Raw genomic sequence first — 20,032 nt, 5'->3', positions numbered from 1 at the left:
TTTTTGAAAAACCAGGGAGTGCAACAGGACCTGCCTTTTTGCTGATGAGGCCCAATGATCGAATGCTGCTCTGATACCACTTTGTTGGGTTTGTATCCCAACTACTTGCCGATGTGTGGCTGCAGCCACCGTAGAATAAAAGACTGAAAAGAGAAAGATATGAACTGCTGCTGTATTTTCTTATAAATAGAAACGAATTACATTGCTGCCTTTATAGGCTTTCTTATACTATGAAATTACTAATTTATCCCTGTCTAGATTCATCCTAGGGGCATCTAAAGAAAGAAAAAATCCAAAGGAAAAATCTACTGTTTATCTTCTCCAACTAATATTCTAAACTTAGAAAAATCTCACAGCTAAAAAAATCTTACAGCTAGCATGCACAGCTAGCACACGCACCCTTCACACGGTTTTGGATTTGCAAAATCCTCCACCGTATCCAACACTTACAGGTAGGTGGTGCCGCTAGACTAAGCAACATAACATTTTTTTTAAAAAAATTATTGGGTACATCACAGTTAGTTCAGAATCTTGGCCAACAACAACCCAGTTGCTGCCCCAGCTTGGCTTTGCCATAGTCCTCTCTGGGAACCTCATCCAGATCCCAATGAGGACCATGATACTATGTCCTCTATGATGGTTTTGCCATGTTCTCAGAATCTCAGAACATGTACTGCTCATTAGGGGCCGTTAGTGCACCGATACAGCCTGTGGTACCCAAGTTTGCAGGAGAGCCACTTCTATTTAAAAGGAGATATCTTAGGAACCCACTGATCAGTTGTGCCTAACCCAACCCAAGGTGTAGCATCTTAATCAATCTAGGGCTTACCCAACTGAAAATGGATATGTTGTCTCCCCTGAGAAATAATAACCATGTTCGCTCTATGGAAGGATTTGGGGCAAGGGAGACAGTAAGAAATGATTACTTTTAACGTGTAAGCCCTTCCTGCTTTCACTTTGCCAGTCCTTGCAACCCCATATCCCAACAGCCTTCCTCTTTAACCGCATACTGTGTATCATGAATATCCAATCGGAATCAGTATTTGAATTATTTGCATGAAACAATGACACCCAAATACAGACATGGATATAGAGACAATGCAGGCACGACTCAGCAGCTTTTGAAAATTTCGGGTACAGCAAATCCTTCCAATGTACGGAATTCTGTAAGGTTTTGATTGGACAAATCAATAATCAACCAACTATTGTACGTGACAATTCATCATATGTATTGGGGTTTATTTAAATATTGAACCCATGAAGAGTCTTGTTTTGGAACAGGTTTTCGTGGAGCATGCAGACTAAGTTGGATAATGTTAGTGCATCTCCTGTGTTAGGTGTGTGTAGAGCATGTAGACTAAGTTGGATAATGTTAGTGCATCTCCTGTGTTAGGTGGCTCGCACGTATGTGCGTGTATGTTTTGGGCTCTTTTGTTTTCAAAAGGCTAAACCTATCACATAGGATAAACTATAGGGCTATCATGTAACAAGGAGAGACTAGTAGGACTTGGTTCCTACAATGGGATAGGGGAACCTAGACTTATAAATTAAAGACACTTGGCCGCACTCCATCTGTACCTTTCTTTACCGGAGGGGAACTCGTATTGATATGCTGCCAACTCTGCTAGTGTGGCCGGTTCGAGGTCAGGCTGCCTCTGCTTGCCTTCTTATTGCCACCTTTTCCTCTATACACCTATCCCATCGTAGAATGTGTGGAGCGACAATCAGAACGGTCCATCTTGAAGACAATAGGATAAGGAAAATGCCATGTCTTCAATTAGTTATGGCCCAAGATATGTTTCCAATCTTCGTATCAATTTATGTTTTTCCAAAAGATGTTATTGTGTATGAATGCATTTCACAATCCAGGCTAAGAAATCCTAACCGTTGATTTATTGTATGAAAATTAACATGTGGTATCATAGTGTAGGTTTTGAGATAACACATATGAAATCCATTATCAATGAAAAATCGTACAATCGTTTCGACCCATTTCATAGAATATAGATCACATAATGAAAACTTCCATGCACGCTTCTTCTAGATTCCCATTCTTCTAGATTCCCATTCAAGAACATCGTTTTCACATCCATATAAATTATTGATGTTGAACTGAAATTATCAGTTGGAATAATCACGGGAGAAACAATATAGATGTGATCCATGCTATTAAATCGGTGAAAACAATTACATAGTTTTCCATTGATCATAGATTTGCATATGTTTAATCTCAACCTACGCTCTAATACCACGTTCAATTGATCATAGATTTGCATATTAACCAATGCTCCAATACCACATGTTAGCTTTCATGAAATCAAATCAACAGTTAGAATTCCTTAGTTAGACTTGTCTTACAAATGCATATGCAATAACATCATTTGAAAAATCATAAATCGATACAAATATCGCAAACATATCTCGAGCCATAATTAATCATATAGATGCACGCGGTTCCTTATCCACCAACTTCAAGATGAACATCTCTAATTATCCCTCCACGCATCTATTCACGTGAACAGTCTTAGCTCGTCTTCTCACCAATTCTCTTCCAAATGTGTGCGCTTATAAATTAATAGCCTTATACATTGTTTGAGCTTGGATGGAAATAGTTAAGACTCACTAATTTATATAGCTAGGTTCTCTATCGCATCATAGGAGCCAAGTCTCATTGAGCTTTTACTTCCTTATCACATGTTAATCTTTATCTTTATCTTACTTGAATAGGTTTAGCCTTTTAAAAACAAAAGATCTCATGTTTTTCATAACTTTCAAAAGTTAGACATCGTGGACACGTTAACAGAGGTGGCAGTCTCACTTCGGAATCTCACATTCCAGAACTAGTGGCAAATGTGTACAATATCCCAACCATTCATTTCATGGACCCCACCGTGTATTTTCTATAACCCAAGAATTAGTCCAATTCTCAGTTGCGCATACATGTCTAGAGATGGGCACTAGAGACGGGTGTGGATTAGGTACTTCACTTGCCTGTTCGGAGCTTGGGACAGGCGGAGGCTCTGAGGAGACCCTTAGTTGCCCTCGGAGCCTCCACCTGTCCCGAGCTTGGAACAACGGGGGAAGGGAAACGGATTGGCTACTCCCCCTGACACCAGCCCCATGGCTGATGGTCGGTGCTCTGTGGGCCCCACCATGATGTATGTGTTTCATCCATTTCGTTCATCCATTTTTACATATCATTTTAAGGCTTGATTCCAAAAATGAGAGGGATATAAATCTCAGTATCGGGGTACACAAGCTGTTCTACCATTTCAGTATCCTCATTCCTTAGTTAAACCATATGTCATCAAATCTTTTCACAATACATCCACTCACATCCTTTTGGGCCTTCCCAATGCCCTTTTAGCGCCTTCAACTTGAACCAACTCATTATTCCATACAGGTGCAATTCTTAGTCTCTGTTGCTCTTCACCAAACCATCCAAGTATACGTCCTCTCTTATTATCTATTAGTGCTACTCCCAAGTTTCCTCAGATGTATTCATTTTGTATCCTGGTACTTTTCTGTCATCAATCTTAAGTAAATCCTCATTTCTACTAATCCCACAATAGGCTTTCTCCTAAAGTTTCATAGTATAAGTTTAATCCCACGATAGTCACTCCCCCACAGTTTCATGATATGACTTAAGTTTAGTCCCATGATACTCACTCTTACCCAAAGTTCCATAGTATGACTTAATAAGTTCAATCCCACAATAGTTAGTGGAGCTTTGTACGTCTCCTTTATTCTTGTAGATATGTACAGCAATACTTTCCATCCATTCATCTTGCATTTTTTTTCCATCATACAATTTTGTTAAACAAATTTGTCAACCAAAATAAACCAATATCTCATGCACTTCCAAACCTCTACTGGTTTACTGTCTAGTCTTAGTGCCTTTCCTATTTATGTCTATCTCAAGGTTCTTTCACTTCAAATATCATAATCCCTCGAAGGTATCTATGGCCTCTAACCTCATTTGAGTCATGATTCCTTTTATCTCTGAGCTCTCAAAGTGGTCATCATTTAACAAGTTCTGAAAATAACTTCTCCACCTTTTCAGTGATCTCGTTGTCCCTAGTTAATACCCCCAGTCATTGCTCTCCATGCATCTACATGATCCAGGTCTCTACCCTTCCCCTCTCTCGTTTTGCAAGTTTGAAGACATTTTTTCTCACCTTCTCTTCTACCCCAATCTATTGTATAGATCATTGTATACCTTAAGTTTATAGAAGGCAAGGAATAATTGATGCTTCTGAAAGCAAAGTGGAAGGGCATCAAAGGGCATAGTTAGATGTAATGGGTTGGCCCTCAAGCACAAAGGCCCTCAATGAGTGGAACCTTTCTTCTTTGCATTAATCATCCTCAGTGTAATTTGCCTGAGATTTCCATCTTTGGCTTTTCTTTTTCAAATAAAATATTGTTACCTTTCAAAAAATTTAAAAAAAATAAAATATGCCTCATGTTTAGCCTCACTGCTTTCTTAGCATTCTTTTTGGTGCTTATAAATTATTCTAAAGTTTCCTCACTTCTAGCCCCTTGCTAGGTCTTGAAACACATTCGTTTCTCACTAAATAGCCTTTTGGATCTCATTATTCCACCACCAAGTTTCCTTATACGAGTGGCTTTCCCAACTAAATATTCCTCGAACATTTCTCAACACGTTCCCCAGCGCTTCACCATTCCATTGCACATAAGATAAAGTCATGTCTCGACATTCCACTTTTCCATTAATTTATACTAAAAACACTGTTCCCCGCTTTTAAATTCCACCACATCGGCCTTAGATACCTATTAATTTCAGTCCCTCCCTTCCATCTCTCAATGTAAGCATTGCTAACCGTCAACTTATGTAGTTAAACTCTCTCTCGGTATTACCTTGCAGTCTTTACATTTTGATTGCTCATTTCGAAGCAGAAAAAAGTCCATCTGGCTTGTATATGATCCACTTTTGAAGGTTATTAAACATTCATCTCTCTTTTGAAACGACGCATTTGCTAGAGCTAGGTTGTATGCCATAGCAAAATCAAGGATGGTTTCCCCCATCACATTTATTGTGCCAATACCATGGCCTCCATGTATCCTTTCATATTTTCTATTATCTTTTCCTACATTATTGGTCAAGTCTTTGAGGTGGTGAGAACGGTTATGGAGCCTTTGATAGGAATGATTGGCAAAATAGGATTCATAAATCTAAATCCCAAGTGGCCAGAAAAATGCTATGGTGATGATTGATGACAGTGTTGCTGTTGATGAGGATGATCATCATGGAGGAAATGGCCAGTAATGTAGGTAGGACATTTCTAATGATGTCCAACCCCTAGATGAAATGCAATTCCTCGCATTTCATTTAAGACTGGAAACAATTTGAGTAGCTATTTTGGGGCTAGCCCCTCATTATTGATGGGGTGTAGCTAGCATCATGTAGGTTACTTTTCACATTATTGGGAGATATTATCCTTGATATTTGTATTAGATAAATAGATAATACATGCATATGCACGCACGGAGATGATTCATGTTTGTGTAGACATCCATGCATAAATTGACAAACAAAACGAGGATGCTTGGTTGATTCTTCATCCTTGTTACCTCATATTACTGTATGGTTTGTGCTTTCTGTTGTGAAAATTTTCTTGACTCTGACATCGACATCGATGGAGCTTATTTTCGCACCACATTTCCTCACCTGTTCATGATGACCTATGGTCACCTCAAGCCACAGAAGGCATCTCAGAGCTATGTTCCAAGAATATTTGGCTTCAAGATTCACAAGCCTTGAAAGGTTTGCGTTGGTTAGTCCACCACATGTCATTGGGTAAGAATTCACAAAAGTTTCAATTATTATGCTTGCTTCTATTGATGAGGAGCAATTCCTTGTCTTATGAGTTCTACCCTGGCACACAAGTTCAGAAGAGGCTGGAAAATGCAACCACGCCCCTTAAATATTTTTTGGAAATATTTGGAAAGCGAATTGATTACTTGTCCAGCTGTAGCTTCTTTTTTAATTTATCTGTATTCACTATTTACAGAGCCTTGTGAGCTTTCAATGGTTGAGAATTCAGAGCGCCATGCATTGTGGGGTTGTTGGTTGGGTTTCCTTCTGAATATTTTATTTCACATGTTTGTGTACCCAATATCCACGGTAATCCCCAACATTTGCATTTGCCCAGATTTTTAATTTGCCTGTTTTCCTTATTTTCTTGTAAAATGGATCTGTACCACGAAACTGAAATACTGTAGATGGTCTTCAGAGTTGCTTTATTTCCTTTTTGGATGCCCATGTTCCTGATTTTCTTGTAAAATCTCCATGCACATGCAATGTGCACTTTGGAGCTGCTTTATGGTAGACATGCCTCAGATTGGGAGAGTTGCTTCGTCCCTTTTTCATTTTTCAAGCTTTTGTTCTTCATGGTTGTGCATGAAACTGAAAATTTCACATTTTGCTTGATAGGCTTTTATTACCTCAAATCACTTGGATATATGGTGTCCTTCAGGGCATTTGATTGCATCTGAATTCATCAATTTAGGGGTGTACACTAATCAAAACAAGTCAAGCTTGGCATAGCTCGACTAGGCTCGCACACTAGCTGACCCTAGCTCGAACTTGGCTCGGCTTGGTCGTCGAGCCTGATTGGCCTGCTCGGCTCGATTCGGTTAGCAACTCAGGCCAATTCGAGCCAAGTTCAAGCCAACATCAAGCCTTTGCAGCATTTTCTTAAACACATTGTGTGCACCTTCAATTTCACACGGAATGTAAAGCGGCAGCATCGATTTATAAGTATTTTATCAAACGCCAGGTAGATAACATAAAAATCAAGATACTAAAGTATTGGGGTCCTTGCTCTTGCTTCTTTGCTAGACCCTCAGGAGTTTCAACACCTGGTCAAGGGCATGAGTACCCATAGGTGGTGAAATCCCAGTATGGATGCATACCTTTCTCACCAGTCACCACCTGCCAACACTTTATTGAGTCATTTTATCAAACACTTGCTGAGCAACATCAATATCAAAATAACTAGGTCACTGAACTGGTTCAATTTGGTCAGGGTCCGATCCAAGTCAAGTTGAGCTTGGGCAAGCTATCGGTTCAAAATTTTTTCGAGCTAAAAAAATGCTCGACTCCGCTCGAACTCAGTTTCGAAGTAAGTGGAATTGAGCTCTTTCAAGTCTTGTAATCGAGCTAACTCAGTTCGTGTACACCCCATTGTCATCATTCATACATAAGCGATTGCAACTTCCAATCTAGGAGATCGCAACGTATCCTGCATCAGGGCCCTACCATATTAAAGGCTTGGATAACTGAACCATGGCCTACATGTATGGGGTCACACATTCCAAGAGGGGATCGGATTAGATGTTATTAGGGGTGTACACGAACTAAGCTAGCTCGGTTAGCTCGCTCGACTCGACTCGAAAAAGCTCGATTCGACTCGGTTCGAAGCTGAGTTTGAGCCGAGTTCGAACAGACCCTAGCTTGACTCGACTCGACTCGAATCGAATCCAGCTCGAATCGAACTCGGTTCAAACCAGTTCAGTGACTTGGTTACTTTACCATTGATGTTGCTCACCAAGTGTTTGATAAAATGACCCAACAAAGTGTGGCCAGTGGCAAGGAAGGTATGTATATGAAACAAATACCCTTTTTTTCTTGGTTTTATGTTGCTTAGAAGGTGTTTGATAAAATACCTGTAAAACCGTTGCTTAGAAGGTGTTGCTTAGAGGGATTTTGAAGGTGTAGTCCAGGTGTTTGTGGAAATGTCTCAATGGCGAACTCGGCTCGATCTTGGCTCGAACTCGACCCGAGCTGGCCCGAGCTGCTGACCGAATCGAGCCAAGCTAGCCAGTCAAGCTCAAGGACCGAGCCGAGCCGAGTTCGAGCTGAGGTCAGCCAATGGCCAAGCCGAGTCGATTCGATGTACACCCCTAGATGTTACCCTTAGTGGGTGTTACCTTGACCATGGGCCCCACCTTGTTGAATATGTTATATATCCACGCCTTCCATCTGTTTTCCCATATCAATTTAGGACGTTGTCCCAAAAATTAAGCAGATCGAAATCTCAGGTGGACCACACCATAGGAAACAGTGGTGATTGAATGAATGCTCACCATTAAAAACTACTTAGGACCCACCATAACGTTTATTTATCATCAAACCTGTTAATAAACCTTTAAATTTCACGTCATATGGCCCACCTTAGATATGCAAGATAGTGATTTTTGGGTAATTCTTCACTGGATGAGATGGCACATAACCAAAACGGTGGGTCCTCCGTACAACTAAAAGTAGGCATTACATCTCAACTTTTTTATGTGTGTGGCCCACCTGAGTTGTGGATGATCACGAGAATTTTAGGTTCCATTGGTTAAAATGAGTCACAGTACGTAATAGACGGAGTGGATCTCATGAAAATTCCACTCACGTTGTTCACTGTTCATTGAAGTAACCTGATTGGTACCAACTAGACCGGACTCGAGGCAGGTTTCTGAAGACACTATTTTACCCGAACAGCGTAAAGTTATTTCGTACTCTGCAGTGTATGATGCTTCATATTCGAGCATCCACAAAATGTATACGTGGCATTCATTAACTCAAAGTAGAGTGACTAAATCGTAAAACCGTCTAAATTAGGCAAGACTATTCTATTAATCATGAACACTTATTTGTATATTCAATAATTGCTATTATGCATTAGAGAGAAAATATTTTTGCCGTGACTTAATGCTATGCTTATTGATTTTCATCATTGAGATTATGGGTTCAAGTGCTCAAGCTGCGTGTGTAAGATCCTGTTATAAAAACAAGAAGGATATATAAGAAAAAAAATCTTAAGAGGCAACTATAAGCATCCCTAACATATAATGGTGATTAACTAAAATGAGATGCTGCCATTTTTAGGTCCTAAGAAAGATACTAGTCCTAAGAATTATTTAACACTTTTGTCGTAGATGACATTTAAGCATGTATTAAAAATTGTACATAAGCTTACATGGTGTAAAATAAGATACTAAGGGCTTATTTCAATACCACCAAATAATTTACTTTTTCTACTTACAGCAATAAATAACTTATTTCAGATAAGTAAATTTGGTTTATAATTAGTTACAAATAACTTTTTTACTTAATCATTTCAATTAACTTTTATGGCTTTTTAACTTTTCATAAATTGCTGAAGATAAGCATATGAGAGACCAAAGAGAGGAGAAGCTGACAAATAGGCCATTTAACAAACATACTTGCATTCTTAAAAAATAGAAACTAGGTGCTATCAGTAACTTTTCTTAAGCAACTTACAATCCAAACGAGCCCTAAATTGTAAAAATCAATTCCTAAGTTGCAATCCCAAAATCTAATTGCTTGAATGAAATTAATCTTTAATGAAAAGGCTTGTATATAATAGAAGCAAAGGAAATCAAATTAGAGCTGGATCTATGCATGCATCAACTAATAGAAATATGAAAACTAATAGAATTATTGATAAGAACCACTCTGGATCGGTTCTAATCGTATCGGTCCAGATTCGGATCGGTTCGGATTGACCACGACCCGATCTCGATCCGAAAAAATGTCGGATCTAAATGGCTCTACCCGATTCGCACCGATCCAGACCGTCGGTTCGGTTCGAAACGGGTCAGATCGGGTCTAATCGGGTTGAATCCACCAGATCAGGTCAGATATGCCTAACTGTAACAATGACCAAGCGTTTGGCGCATGCTATTAGATGGGATTAGGTGGGATGGAATTGCATTTGGTCCCGTGCCAATTTCACTCAATGTTTGGGAAGAACAGAAAAGCTTAGAATTAGATTAGATGGAATTGCATTCGGTCCGTGACAATTCCACTCAATGTTAGCAAGTTGTGTAGGTCCCACCATGATGTGTGGGCTATATCCACACCGTCCACCCATTTTTTGAGATCATTTTAGAGCATGGGCCAAAAAATCAGGTAGACCTAAAGCTCAAGTAGACCCCACCATAGAGCATAGGCCAAAATATGAGGTAGATCTCAGCCTTAAAGAAAAAAGATGATCCACACCTTTTTTGGTTTTGTTCTTTCCATTGGCTGTAATTTTTATTTATTATTATTTATTTTTTTTTTACACACACACCCATGCACACCGTAGGGGGATTTCACCACCTATGGGTATCAAACCCAACACCTTGTGTTGAAACTCCTCAGCCACTGAGGTAAGGACTTGAACCCATCTTTACCGTGTAATTGCTTATTTTGGAGGTTCTTCATTTTCTTTTATAGAGCCAGTTTAGTGGTCCACCCATCTCCTTGGTGAGAACACGGAGTCTGGCCATGGAAGGGGCACTTGTCAAGAACATGGAGAGTCTGGCCATGGAAGGGCCCTCTTTGCTTTTCAGTCTAATGCCATCCTCAGGTGCAAGGAACGATCTTTTGTTTCTCTGGAACAATTGAATAAATGTCGTGGCTAGTTTTTACCTTGGATGTGCTTTTACATGTCTCATGCATGCCACCCTTAAATGTGCAGGACGTTTGAGTTGTGTATATGTTGGTCTCCGTAGTTGAGATGATCAGTGGCAAATACCAGCGGTTCCACATGTCAGATGATCTTTTTCTGCAAAACAGATGATTGAATAAATATATATACATTTTTAAAAACTAGCCGATGTTTCATATTCGATGCATGTGTGGCTCTAATGTGTTGACCATCCTGACTAGAACCTATTGTCTTTATGTACCAATTACTTGCCGCGTTCACACGTGCTGCATGTCGATTGGTGCGTTTCTGCAACTAGTGGGCCTCATCATGGATTTGCAGCTAGAAAGCTGGACATGATGGTGTAAGAACTCCATCTAGTGGGCCTTATTAATCAACGGTTTCGATTGTCATTCACTTAGACTTTGAGATTGAGTTAACCAGTGGGCCCCACTTCAGGTGATGTGCTGCGTAGTCTATATGCACAACTTTGCGTACTAGGGTTGAAATGCTATGGAATGCTATACCAATCTTACACAGACAGCAATTTAACTAGGATGTTGTAATGTGGAGTGTGAGAAAGAGAGTTGTGATGAGTTTTAAACTCTCTCTTTACAGACCCTATATAAGTGCGCTGGGTCCCCAATCCTACACTACAGTAGAATTTGAGCCCCATCTTTTGAGTTGCAAAAAGGATACAAAGGAGAAGAATATCCTAAGCTCTATCGGTATTCTGGTATCATTAGATAAACCTAAGAATCTGATTGGTTGCCTCCAAAGGGGCAGTGAAGAAAATGAACATAGCATTCAACAGCTAAACCTCCATTTTGAAAAAATAAAAAAGAAGAAAAAAAAATGGTTGTAGCGTTCGATATGTTTCTGCACATCAGATGCTCTATTCATGGCAGCGTCAATCAACCAGCGGCTATGTTGGCTAGGATCATCTCATCGGTGTGGTTTTAAAATTGTGGTTGTCCTGCCAAATCTTCTTTACCCCTCCTGCCGAGGGAACGGTAGAGGCGGGCAATCTGCATGGCATTTTACCATGAGACCCTTGTTTCGTTTCCCCTCTGTTTACTTGTAGCAGGCCCAGCCACCAAGGCGTAGCGTTAGATCTGGACCACCCAGCAACTGCAACCCACACTGAGCATGTCCCCAGTCCACCCATCTAGGGGCCTTAAACTGTTACATTCAGTGTACAATTGATGATTTTCTTGTTCTAGTAGTCCAACTGATGAGCGGGCCTCCTGATCTTTGGGCTTTGCCGTCTACACGGAGAACCTAACTTATGAATAGCTCCGATCTTGCACGATTTGGCTACGTTGGCACATGTTCCGCGAATCATGCGGCTATCCACCCAACAAATCTCCTCTCTAGTCTCGAACCGGGACGCCGATTTCGTACTACAGTTGTTGTAGGGAGCCCTTGCAGCAAAAAAGTTGTGGGGCCCACCATGATGTGTATAACATCCAGTCCGTGCATCGTTTGAGTTGGATGATGTTAGGACGTGACCCAAAAATCAGGCAGATCAAAACTCAAGTGGTCCACAGTTGGGACGGGCCTGATACCATCCGAACCATTGGGCCCAGCCAAGTTCTGGATCAGGCTGATGTATGGTTTTTCCCATTTTTTCCTTCATCCTGATGAGAATCACCTCGTGAATATCACGGTGGGCCTCAGGAGAGTTTCAATGGTGGACATCGCCATCCCCACTGTTCCCTGTGGTGTGCGCCACTTAAGCTTTGGATTGGCCTGAATTTTGGGCTCATGTTTACATATTAGATGGAGAAGACGATTGACGGTGTGGATATCACAAATACACCACGGTAGGCCCCATCGAGCTTTTTGACGCACATCCTACTAAGGCTTTGGCGGACCGCTCCCTCTCCCCATCTCTCACTATGGTAGATAAGGTTCTGCTCTACTCCACTCCCCTCTCATGAAATCTCTGGAACCCTAGCTCCTGTCTTTCCAAAGAGAAATCTCAGCCGTTTAAATCCAACCATGGGCTCCACAATTCTTCCTCAGGTAGTGTTCCTCTACTCGAATTTCCTTTCTTCTCCTTCTTCTTCTTCTTCTGCATTTGATTCTCAGATACAATTCAACAAAATCCTATTTCATTTTCAGGCTCTCATTTCAATCCCACGAACTCTTCCTCATTCTTCAAAACTAGGGTTTCCCGTTCTCTCCTCTCTCCCGTCTCCTCTCAATTCGAGCCGAACTGCAATTTCTAGAGCTTCATCGAGCCGATTCAGCTCGGCAATCGCGCCCTGCATCATCCAGCCGAGAAAGCGATCTTTTGTCGTGAAGGCGGAATTGAATTCCGAGGAAGAAACCACTGAAGAAATTGCAGAAGAAGAAAATTCGGAGGAAACGGGTTCGGATCCTGAAATTCCCGACGCTGAAGAAGAGGAACGTCCTCCGAGGAAACCACGAGTCAAGCTCGGCGACATAATGGGGGTAATTCTTCCAACTCATTTCCTTTTTTAGGCAAACTCTGACCGTTGCTTTATCAATCCATGATGTGGCCTACTTGGCTGTGTGAACGGATGATCTGGGACGTCCATCCAATAGTGGGTGGTCTCCTGTATATGTTCAGATGAACAAGCTGCAGGTGGATCGTTAAAACAAAAGGGGCTGATGGTCTGCGTCTAGCAGGAAAAATCAGGCAGATAGGAATGAGCGGTTTGTGTAATTTTTCTACAGTCCCCCATTGTTGTGTGGGCCAATTGATGGGTGGTCCGGAGTATGTGGTGGGTCCTACATCATTGTGGGGCAAAGCAATTGACTTTATAGTGCATTGAAGACAAAAGCCCCCATTTCCTTATATGGAGCAGATAACCTTTTGGACACGTGGTACAGCATCTGATGATCCAGATTGTTCATCAGCCAGCTTCCCCAGTGGATGGACTACTATCTATGTATTACACAAATTGGACGATCTTACCATTAGGATTGTACATTTTCTTATCCACCGTTTACTGCTGCCTATGCTCATTTCTATCTTCCATTTATAGGTCATTAATTGGATAGTTAAAATGATCTGATCAAGTGGATTTTTCCACTTGGTCAATCCGTGGTGGGACAGACCTGATAAAATCCCAGATCATGGACCCTCGTGCCACGTGTCCGATTTTCATGGGGGCTAGCAGCACCTCTTCATGGGACACCAAGTAGGTAACCTCTTCAAGTAATTACCTGATTTCTATATTGATTTTCCGATTGGTAGATTTTAAACAAGCGGGCAGTTGAGGCAGCAGAGAAGGAACGCCCTGTGCCAGATCTCAGGACTGGGGACATCGTAGAAATTAAATTGGTAATTTAAACACATAAATAAAATTTGAGTTTCTTTTCAGTAGATGGTTGTCATTTTGTTTATATGGCTCAGTGGCTGATTTCAGGAAGTCCCAGAAAATAGGCGCCGGGCTTCCATCTATAAAGGCATAGTTATATCGAAGCAAAATGCAGGTATTCATACTACGATTCGAATTCGGAGAATCATTGCTGGTATTGGCGTCGAGATCGTTTTCCCTGTGTAAGTACTCGTTTTCCATGGGCATTGTGTTGAATGTTGTCCAGGTGGCATATTAACTCATCTTCTGCAGCACTATGTTCCACTACCATAAGCAAAACACACTACTACATATTCTTTCATATAGATGATTACATGTTACAGACATTGCCCAGTCATCTTCCTTTGATAACATGTTCATACAATTCAATCATGCTGCCTTGACCTTCAGTTTGTGATCATCATTTGTTCCCTTCCATATGTGCAAATCATGCATGCAAGGAATGAAGAACTAGATAATGTTTGTTGCACAAAACCCACATCTTTTTTTAATGGTTTCACGTGGAAACGGAAATCGCTTGGTCTTAATGTTCAAAATAAATATATCCATAAAGATATACATAGTAGGCAAGCTTCAAGGATTATGTAAATGGAATCATATAATCAGCTATTGAACGACTATGCTAATCTCAATATGATGATGGTATTTTTAAAAAAATAAGTTTGTTGGACCATGCCATTTTAGATATCATGGTTAGGTTGTTAAATCTATTGAATTTCTATATTTTTCCCTATGAGCAAGTTTTATGCAAATTATAGTTCATTATTTTTTCTGCTTGTCATTTGACTTATTGCTTCCTTCACAACCATAAACTCAGTACTGAGAACTGATCATTCTGAAAGTCATACAACAACATATACATTTGACTATATGACTAAACAGTGGTGATTTAAGCCTCTGGTAGTCTATGCATTCCAGGAAAAAAAAAAAAGGAACATAAATCTATCAGTCTACAACTGTATATAATTTGTGTATTAATGATGTGCTTCGCACTAGAAGTTTTACATCTTCTGTACAGGAACACATACATGTTTTTTTGGATGCCATTCCCTTAGCTATTTTTATTTTTTTTTGAAAGATGAAAGAAATTCATTAAAAGGAAAGAGAGAACAAAAGAGAGGCTGCTGAGAAAGCAGGCCTCAAATTACACTCCTAAAAAGAAGAAATCAAAACCCAACAGATCCTTTACATTCGAAGCCCAATCGATGATAAGACGCTTGGCCAACGTCGCCATTGACCCAGCCGAATTGGATAAATTTCTGAATCGATGATAAGACGCTTGGATGCCATTCCCTTAGGGTCTGTTTGGGCAGTGGGATTAGAAGGGATTAGGTGGGATGGGATTCAAAAAAACATAATTATTACCCATGGCAGGGATTGTCCCCTGTTGCCATGGGATAAGATTAATGCCCTCCTTTGTTGAAAATACGGTGGTACATTGAATGGATATACCCACCATCATTTGAAATTACTGAGAATAACACACGTGTTATATCTAAACTGTTCATTTGTTTTGTGACCTCATTTTATGACATGAGCCTAAAAATGAGGTAGATCCAAAACTTATGTGGCCCCAAAGAAGTTTTCAACGGTAAGTATTCAATCCCCGTTGCTTTCTATGGTGGGGTCCACTTGAGCATTATATTTACCTGATTTTTTGGCCCATTCTCTAAAATAATCTCGATAAATAGGTGGACGGTGTGGATATAGCCCACACATCATGGTGGGACCTACAACAACTTGCTAACATTGAGTGAAATTGGCACGGGACCCAATGCAATTCTATTTAATGTAATTCCAAGCTTTTCCATTCTTGCCAAACATGGAGTGGAATTGGCACAGGACCAGATGAATCCCATCCCACCTAATCCCTTCCAATCCCACCGCCCAGACAGACCCTTAGCTATTGATGCAGTTAATGTGCTTATCTAAAAGTGATGCTTACCTTGGTGTCATGACCATCTAGAAGCTATCTAAACCTGATGAGCATCTTACTCCAATTTTAGAATTCTCAAGTAGCATGTCCTTATTTTATTCATGCTAAAGTACTGGTGGTTCAAGTCTATATTTCAGGACATAGAAGATCTGTTAGCATCCAAAATTTTTCCATAGAGGTTTTTCCTTTTTCTTTCAATAAAGAACTACATTTGGACAATTACAACACTTTTGTCTTCGACATGTCTTATCATTGAATCTCTAAAAAAAAGTCTGATCATTGACATGACCTTGAGATTCCTGCATGTCGGATTCCTTTCTTTTCCTAAAAAGAGGAAAGCAAGCATACTAATTCATCCGTTTCCTTCCCCTCTCTCCCTCTAAGAGTTCCTTAAGTGGGAGTCTCGCTCCCTAAGTAGATCTGGCAGCTATAAGCCAGTGAAGATATAGTAAGTCCAGCAGAACATAAAGGGCCATCAAGGCGTTCTTAGCGGCAAAGATATTAAAGGCAGGAAGCAGCTGTGTATGGTTCATTATCTAGGTACATGGCATGCCCCATGTTTGGTTGTTTGTAGTTGTGTCTTCTGTATTTGGAGTAGGATCTCCCTGCTAGGTGCCTCATTTGTGAGTGAGGGGGCACAAGTTAGTCATGCGTTCTTTACACTCATTAGTCCTTAATGTTCTCAAATTACCCCCTTTGTGTAATCTTGTCGCCCAATAATGTTATGTGTGTCATTTCTCCTTCCTTTTATATGCTGGTGGTATCATTATTTCTGGTGGATTTCTTGATGTGAATCATTTCAGAAAATTGTTTTTTGGTCCATCGGGGCATTATAGGTCTTGATGGTAATGAGTCTTCAGATTCTTTACCGGTTACATAGGCTAGGAACAAGAAAAAAAGGGCAGCCAATTGACGCCCTGCACCGAGTGTGCCACAGAGGGACGAGAACAGACAACATTTACTCACGAAACATTTTCTGCGTGTGGAAACACCATTGATTTCTGCCAAACCTGCATGCATGGCCAAAAGAATAGCCAAATTTCTGTTTGATTTGTTCAAATTGGCAGGGAAAAGGATGCCATATCAGTTGTGTGGGTTCCACCACCTACTACAACCAATCAAATTGCATGTGGCTACTTTATCAGCCATTAGGCTTAGCAGAACCCATACTTTATGAACTTCTATAGATGGATTGCCTAGTCATATTGCATTAATCATTGCAAGCTAGAGAAACGAGCCAGTGCTCTTGGAGCAATATGAGTTATAGTGCTCCTAGTTGCAAGGGCACGTGGAACAGTCCATTGAATCAATCTAGACCATCCATTAGGTCCGGCCCACATGTCATGGATCACCATGCAATAATTGCACTGATGGGGTGATCCTATCCAACGCGAAGTTGGCCGTCTTTTTTATAGCCATACAATTTTCATGGATGGGATGCGTAGTACGACCACCTGACCAAGTGATCCCATTTGCAGTCCATGATTGGTCCACCTAATTGTTTTAAAAAAACGAAAGAAAGATTGGTCCACCTAATGGATTGTTCAAATTGTTGATTCAACCCATTTTCTATGAACAATCTTGACTGGCCATAATATAGGAGGGTTAGAACCATTGCTCTATGAACTTTCTGTGATTCCTAGAGGATGGGTTCAGCCAAATGGACCATGCAGATTGAATGATTGGACTGTTATGTGTTCCTATTGTTCCTCCAAAAATCAACTGACAATCTGATGTTGCTTTAAACCCATATTAAATTAGGATATGGTAACATTGCCATGAAAAATCAACATCCTTGGGCATACTCAGTTGGCTTGCCAAACACATGAAATCTATCAACCTGCACATCCAAAAACAACACATGCAGACCTGAGACTTTGATTCTGAAAAATCTATGTTGATTGGAGTGAAATCAGAGATTCTCTTGCAAATAATCTTTGCTACAAGATCTGCATACACTGCTTTTTTTTTTTAATTATCTTAAGCTGTTGTTTGTTGATATTGCTTCTTTTAATTTAGGGATTTGTTGTCAGGACCAACTCTTAGCTGGTAACACACCCATCATTTCTGCTTTCGGGTATATAATGGTACAAAGTTGTACTATTGTATAACAAAAAGTAGAAAGGATGGGTGCATTTATCAGTGAGAGTCCTTAAATCTATAATGCTAGTGAAGAGGGAGCTGATTTTACTGATGACTCTATTTCAGGTACTCCCCTAACATCAAAGAGATAAAAGTTGTTAAACATAGGAAGGTTAGGAGGGCAAGGCTGTACTATCTGAGGGACAAGCTTCCAAGGCTGTCTACCTTCAAGTAAACTCTACAATATGCACGTAAATGCCCATGAGTACAGTTCCTGTTTTGTTGGTCTTAAAAAAAAAAAATTTGTTTTCATGCCTCCCAAGTTGTGGTTGTGGTCTTTTTTTCTTTCTTTTTTCCCTAGAGATTCGGGATGCATCACTTGTTTTATTCTCAAGATCATTTTTGGTTGTTTTGTAGGTAGTCAATGTTAATGTAAGAAATCTGGGGTGCATCGGGTGGACCTTGGTTCTGATGGGTCAGCCCATATTAGGGCTGTCAAAGTTTAGTCTGAGATTTCAGTGGTTTGTCACTGTTAATCTCAGGTTGGCCCTCCCTGACCCACCAATGTTTTTAGGTCCTGCCCACCCTTCCCTGGTGCGTTCTATTTGAAATTATATTTGAGTGTGTTTGGATATGTGGAATCCAAAGGGGGGGAAAAATGGATTCCCGTGAAAAGATAGTAGTGATTGTTTGGACAGATAATCATTACCTTTATCCACAGTTGGAATTTTTGTGTGTAAGAAACAAGGTGATTGTTGTCTAATGAATCTGATAATTTGCTATGCAAATAAGGCCCTAAGAATGATAGCCCTTTTTCAACAGTGTTGATGGAAATAATCAGAGGATAATCATTGTTTCTTTGACATCAATGCCTTGGATTCCTGATATTTTTCACACTTTTAAGGTTATTCCGGCTGAACTCGAGTCATCTCCTGTCATGATAGCATGACATGAACGGATGTTTATGTTCTCAAAGAACTGAAGACATGGGGCGTTCAAGTGTTGCGTCCCAGTTAGTTCACAAGATGTATGGATGGCTCCTACCTGTCCAATATCACTTTTGAGTGTGGATACAGAATCCTACCCACTGAAATGGGTGGGTTTCTTGATCAATAAATTAGTGGAAGTTTAGAAGCCCTTTGAAAATTCTGTTGTTCCTCTCTTTCTAAATCCACCAACAAAATGTAGGGCCTGTTCGTATTGGAGGTAAGAGGAAGGTAAGGGAAAGCATAATTCTGACATAAGCTGATGGTACACTGATACCAGCATTAGAGAAGTAAATCCCTTGCGGTTGTTTGTTTTGTTGAAAAGAAGTCCTGAAAATTATTTTTCCTTTGCATTTTCAAGTGTTTGGATTGAGAGTAAAATAGGGAAGGCAAGGGAAACTTCCTTTTTACCCCCCGTAATTCTTCAGCTTTGCCATTTAAAAAATCATATTGGATGAAAATTTCTTCTTCCTCTTTTTTTTTTTTTACTGCCAAATGCAAGAAAAATGATGGGCATGTGCTGTTCGAGGAGGGGATTACTTCCGTTTCACATCTTTCCAGTCAGTGTAATCCCTCCAATCAGGCAAAACTGGTTGTTTTACTTTGTTTGAATGACTTTACCTTCAGACCAAACGGGCCCTAAAGAGCATGATAGTCCACACGATCCCATGCCTTCCTTCAACCGGCTGCTCCACCGGAAAATGAATTCCTCTCCCAGAGCATGGTTCCAAGATTGTCTTCCATCTTTCGTGGTTGCCAACATTGCGTGCCTGAAAAAAAAAAGGGGGGGGTTGTGAAGTCTATGCCATGTCGTGGAAGAAAATATGGCTGCCACCATGGGGAGAGTATTCGAGTAGAACCTACAACCCACTTTCACCTGTGAGCATGCGCAACACACATGCTATTACAGTGGCTCATGATGGATTGCGTGTACTCGCAGATCATAGCGGTACATGAGATACAGTCAACGATTGCGACATGCATTTCTATCGCTCTTAAACAATTTGTAAGTAGAAACTCTGAAAAATCTGAAATTTTTATAATTTGCAGAGGAAGAAAATTACTTCGAATTATGTGGAAATAATCAGTTCATTTTAAGACGTGAGTATAGGCACGAGAGAGATCCAAAACTCAAGTAAGCCATACATGTGATGGAGACACCCACCGTTGAAACATTCACGGGGCTACCGTGATGTTTACATGCTATTCAACCCAAAACTTTTGTGA

The 20,032-nt window shown here is 40.4% G+C and overlaps 1 protein-coding gene and 1 long non-coding RNA gene across 2 annotated transcripts; both read left to right on the top strand.

Annotated features, from left to right (window-relative positions):
* Positions 1-451: 451 nt before the first annotated feature.
* LOC131248047 (uncharacterized) lies at positions 452-6,370 on the top strand. The gene is made up of 2 exons (XR_009172124.1): positions 452-1,281; positions 1,338-6,370. It is a non-coding gene; the product is annotated as an uncharacterized LOC131248047 (long non-coding RNA).
* A 5,946-nt stretch (positions 6,371-12,316) lies between these two features.
* On the top strand, positions 12,317-18,259 carry LOC131248044 (large ribosomal subunit protein bL19c-like). Its single transcript, XM_058248084.1, has 5 exons — positions 12,317-12,476; positions 12,576-12,908; positions 13,678-13,764; positions 13,850-13,983; positions 17,946-18,259. Exons 1-5 carry the CDS (start codon positions 12,453-12,455, stop codon positions 18,052-18,054), a joined length of 687 nt encoding a protein of 228 aa, XP_058104067.1. The 5' UTR covers positions 12,317-12,452; the 3' UTR covers positions 18,055-18,259.
* Positions 18,260-20,032: the final 1,773 nt, after the last annotated feature.

Source organism: Magnolia sinica, chromosome 6 (genome assembly GCF_029962835.1).
Source record: "Magnolia sinica isolate HGM2019 chromosome 6, MsV1, whole genome shotgun sequence".
Lineage (NCBI taxonomy): Eukaryota > Viridiplantae > Streptophyta > Magnoliopsida > Magnoliales > Magnoliaceae > Magnolia > Magnolia sinica.
The sequence above is the reverse complement of the archived record's forward strand: the minus strand, read 5'-3'. Positions and strand labels throughout refer to the sequence as shown.